The sequence below is a fragment of the Salminus brasiliensis genome, chromosome 19 (assembly GCF_030463535.1).
Source record: "Salminus brasiliensis chromosome 19, fSalBra1.hap2, whole genome shotgun sequence".
In the NCBI taxonomy this organism is placed as follows: domain Eukaryota; kingdom Metazoa; phylum Chordata; class Actinopteri; order Characiformes; family Bryconidae; genus Salminus; species Salminus brasiliensis.
Genome location: NC_132896.1, coordinates 35,240,843 through 35,245,842, shown reverse-complemented (window position 1 = coordinate 35,245,842; position 5,000 = coordinate 35,240,843). Strand labels below are relative to the sequence as shown.

The 5,000-nt window shown below is 42.6% G+C and overlaps 1 protein-coding gene across 1 annotated transcript in view; it reads left to right on the top strand.

The window, feature by feature from the left end:
- Positions 1-5,000, top strand: part of egf (epidermal growth factor) — a 29,750-nt gene that overhangs the window by 17,489 nt on the left and 7,261 nt on the right. The window contains 5 exon segments of the mRNA XM_072663202.1: positions 240-356; positions 827-952; positions 1,895-2,017; positions 2,214-2,376; positions 3,273-3,502. Coding sequence (XP_072519303.1) covers positions 240-356; positions 827-952; positions 1,895-2,017; positions 2,214-2,376; positions 3,273-3,502 — 759 coding nt within the window.

The window sequence follows — 5,000 nt, the reverse complement described above, 5'->3', positions numbered from 1 at the left end:
AAGCCTGTCCCACACTACTGAACACCTCCACACGGGTTGAGGAGAGTGTGTGGTGGTTTAGGCCTGCAGTTAGCGCCATGCTAATTGGTGGGGGTGTAGGCGTGAGCTATTGCTTGTGAGCTGCATTAGCCTTATAGTAATATATAGTAAAACTATGAAAGCTCTGAGCATGTCTTGTCTCTTCAGCTGTATTTGAGTGAACTTTTTGATTAATTAACACTAACGATGTTCATCCCCAGATCAGGATGAGTGCTTCTCTTTTAGCTGTGATGTGAACGCTCAGTGTGTGCTGGTGGACGGAGGTGCGGTTTGTCGCTGTCTGAGTGGGTTCACCGGAAATGGACAGGATTGTGTGGGTAAGCAAACATATATATATATATTTGGTCATATTTACATTTGACAAATGTTTAGGGACACTTAGCTTTTGATAACCAAGTTTTTCTTTGTTGGTTTGCAGTATGTTAAGATTATCTTACAAATTGTACCATTCACTTCCCAGTCTATACCGTCCATATATGGTAATAAATTAGTTACCATTAGTTATTAGCAGTTACACCTCACCCACTGACGGAATGAGGCACAATACTGGCCATCCAATGAGAACAGAGCTCATTTACATATAGCAGTCTTGAAGGCACAGTAGAAAGGGATATCTTTAAGACCGGTATATGCAAATTAGCTCTGTTTTGATTGGTTGACCTGTATTTATAGTGCTGTGTGAAATATCAAAAATATTGATTTGATTTGTGCACAAGTGTACATGCTGTATTGATGTGTTGTTGGTGTGTGTGTGTGTGTGTGTGTGTGTGTGTGTGTGTGTGTGTAGATATCGATGAATGCTCGGCAGGCCTAGCAGAGTGTATCAGTGTTCGTTCTGAGTGTGTGAACACAGAGGGTGGATATTTCTGTCACTGCAGAACTGGGTTCAGCGGAGATGGACGTCACTGCAGAGGTGAGAGTAAACACACACAATCTAACTCAATTAAAGAGCTGAAACTGTACTATAGAGAAAGTATGGTACTGTATCTCAATCTAACTCAATTAAAGAGCTGAAACTGTACTATAGTGAAAGTATGGTACTGTATCCCAATCTAACTCAATTAAAGAGCTGAAACTGTACTATAGTGAAAGTATGGTACTGTACCCCAATCTAACTCAATTAAAGAGCAGAAACTGTACTATAGTGAAAGTATGGTACTGTATCTCAATCTAACTCAATTAAAGAGCTAAAACTGTACTATAGTGAAAGTATGGTACTGTATCCCAATCTAACTCAATTAAAGAGCTGAAACTGTACTATAGTGAAAGTATGGTACTGTATCTCAATCTAACTCAATTAAAGAGCTGAAACTGTACTATAGTGAAAGTATGGTACTGTATCTCAATCTAACTCAATTAAAGAGCTGAAACTGTACTATAGTGAAAGTATGGTACTGTATCCCAATCTAACTCAATTAAAGAGCTGAAACTGTACTATAGTGAAAGTATGGTACTGTATCTCAATCTAACTCAATTAAAGAGCTGAAACTGTACTATAGTGAAAGTATGGTACTGTATCTCAATCTAACTCAATTAAAGAGCTGAAACTGTACTATAGTGAAAGTATGATACTGTATCCCAATCTAACTCAATTAAAGAGCTGAAACTGTACTATAGTGAAAGTATGGTACTGTATCCCAATCTAACTCAATTAAAGAGCTGAAACTGTACTATAGTGAAAGTATGGTACTGTATCTCAATCTAACTCAATTAAAGAGCTGAAACTGTACTATAGTGAAAGTATGGTACTGTATCTCAGTCTAACTCAATTAAAGAGCTGAAACTGTACTATAGTGAAAGTATGGTACTGTATCACTGTATATAACTCAACAAATCTGTTTGTGTGTGTTTTCAGATGTAGATGAATGTGGGCTGGAAATGCACAGCTGTGATGTAAATGCTGAATGCCTGAACACACTTGGACAGTATGAGTGCAGGTGCAGAGACGGATACAGCGGATCAGGGTTCACCTGCCACGGTACACCTAGACAAGACTCTTAGGTGCTGAAGGGGCATATAATAAAAGCTTCATATAATAGTGCACTATATAGTGCTCCAATGTAGGGAGCAGTGATTAGGGGGCATTTCTATCTCCTATAATATTAGTGTACTAGATAGTGCTCCAATGTAGTGATCCAGTTTTCCTTTCTCTCTCTCTCTCTCTTTTGATGTAGCAGAATCAAAGGGCACATCTAGGCCGACCACAAGCAGTCCAATGGACGTCACGTCTCCATGGCGACGCAGTGGTGTGGAGAGTTGTCCATCCAGTCATGACTCCTTCTGCCTGTACAATGGAGTGTGTCTCTACTTCCCCGAGATGGAGTCTTATGGCTGCAAGCAAGTGTTTCCCCCCAAACACACACACACACACACACACACACACACACACACACGCACACACACTATAATTTTAAAGAGGGTTCTTTACATTTGTGCAAAACCATTGATAGAACCTTTAGAAAATGGTACTGTATATCAACTAAAAGGCTCCAATAACCCCTTTTCAGTACTACATAGAACCCGTTTTGCTAATAGTGTATCCTATTACTATTACACTCTTAGGTTCTAGGTATTACACTCTTTAGCGATGCCATAAAGGAGCCCACTTTTGGTTCCATCAAAAGCTGTGTTTGTAATGGAGAAAGTACAGTGAGTGTGGAGAACCTTGGAATTGCCAAAGAACCTATTATGTGAAGTGAGGGTTCATTAAATAATAATAAATGAATCCATATTAACACAGCTCTAATACACACAGGGTTCTCCAAAAGTGGTTCTTACTATGGCGCTGCTCAAACAGCACTCTGTAGCGCAGCACTCTTAGTGTGCTAAAAAGGGTTCTTTGATTAGGAGTGACAGTAATGCTCTGTACTCTAGAACCCTTTCACAGCCTCAGAAGAGTTGTTTATGCCACTGATGAGCAGTAGGGGGCAGCGTTGCTTCATGAAAGAAGCAGCAGCAGCACTGTGTCCAGTTGAGGGTTTCATTTTGTACTGCCTGTGTTTACATAGACACAGAAAACACTATGTGGACAAAAGTATTGGGACACCTGCTCATTCATTGTCAGGATGTAAGGATTGTCAGGGGTGTCCACAAGTATTTGGATATATAGTGAAAATATATGATCACTACACTCAAGTATATGTGAGACTTGTTAGACAAGCTAAAAACTAAATAATCAGTTACTATGCTTTGTGTGTGTGTGTGTGTGTGTGTGTGTGTGTGTGTGTGTGTAGATGTTTGCCAGGCTACATTGGTGAGCGCTGCCAGTTCAGTGATTTGGAGTGGTGGGAGCTGCAGCAGGCCGAGCAGGAGAAGAGGAGAAACACGGCCATCGCTGTGTGTGTGGCGTTACTCATCCTTCTGCTGTCCATCACCGCCAGCATCACCTACTGTAACAGGTCAGAGAGACAGAGAGACAGAGGGGGGGAGAGAGAGAGAGGGAGAGAGAGAGAGAGTCTGGACTGTGATGAAATATTTCCTTGGGGGACTATTTTTTGCCACATGACACCCGGCACATATCCCTCCACCATGAATGTGTTTTAGGGCCTCTGGTAAACTCTGCTGGACCAGTGTCTCAGGCATCAGGCAGCGTCTTCATCACCATTAGGTGAAGAACTTTCTGTGAGGAGCTTTTAGTAGAGCTTCAGACGTCTGCTTCCCTTCACCTCCACTGTAGAAGCCAGGCAATGACACTGATGATCTGGGTCCAGCGGCTCCTGTCGAGGGGGTGCATCTATATATTAGGCAGTGAGTGAACAGAACAGAAGGTGATGAAGGTGATGAAGCAGCTGATGAAGCAGGAAAAAAGGACAAGCGTAAGAATCTGAGACACTTTGACAAGAACCAAACTGAGATGTTCTAGATAATGACTGGGTCAGAACATCTCCAGAACATCAGGCAGGTCTTGTGGGGTGTTCCCTCCTGGTATGCAGTGGTCAGTACCTACCGAAAGTGCTCCAAGGAAGGACAACCAGTGAAACAGTGACAGGGTGATGGGTACCTATAGGTCAGTGACGCTCATGGAGGTCTCGCCCACCTCACAACTTACAGCACTAACATTAGACCTGATGCCAGACACCACAGAACACCTTCAGAGGTCTTGTGGGGTCCAAGCTTTGACGGGTCAGACCTGTTGTGGTGGCACAAGGGTGACGTGGTATTAATGATATGGCTGATCAGTGTATGGGCTGGTGTGTTTTTATGAAACTCGGCATCGGACTACTGCACTAAAAACCACTGTGTGGCCAAAAGTTTGTGGACACTTTTGTTGCTCCTAAAATAAAAGGTGTTAACAGAGAGTGTGTCCCCCATATATGCAGCAGAAACAGCACCTACAGTGTTGTGAAGGCTTTACACTAGGTTTCTGAACATTGCTGTGAGGAGAGTTTGATTGCATTCAGTCACAACAGTCACAGCTCACCTTGTGTGTTCATGGCAGCAGCAGAGCGTCCAGCCCTACTCAGCAGTGGTTTTCTATGGTCAGCAGTGTAGGGTCCCCTAGTTGCAAAGCTGTTAGCTATGAATTTGCTGCTGGTGGGACACATTAAGTGTCATAATTTCCACTGAAATCAGTATCAAGATCTGTAATGAATGAAATGGAAATGTCCCAAATTGTCATACTAGTTATTTGGCTCCATTCACCTGCTCTCTGTGTGTGTGTGTGTGTGTGTGTGTGTGTGTGTGTGTGTGTGTGTGTGTGTGTGTGAACGCAGACCACCACTACTGGCGTTAAATTGTTTATTATGAGGGCTTGCCAATGCCAAGGCCAATGAAAGATTAAAGATGTTTTCCCTTGGCTTCAGCATGTGTCAGTAGGGTGTAAAACACACACACACACACACACACACACATACCCACGCTCCAGTCTAGCTCAGGTTAAGTGTCTGATTCTCTTTGCCAATGTTTATGTGGCCTTTTTAGACTCCCAAAGCAAGCACGCTTGTTTAGGGGCCCCTCTAACA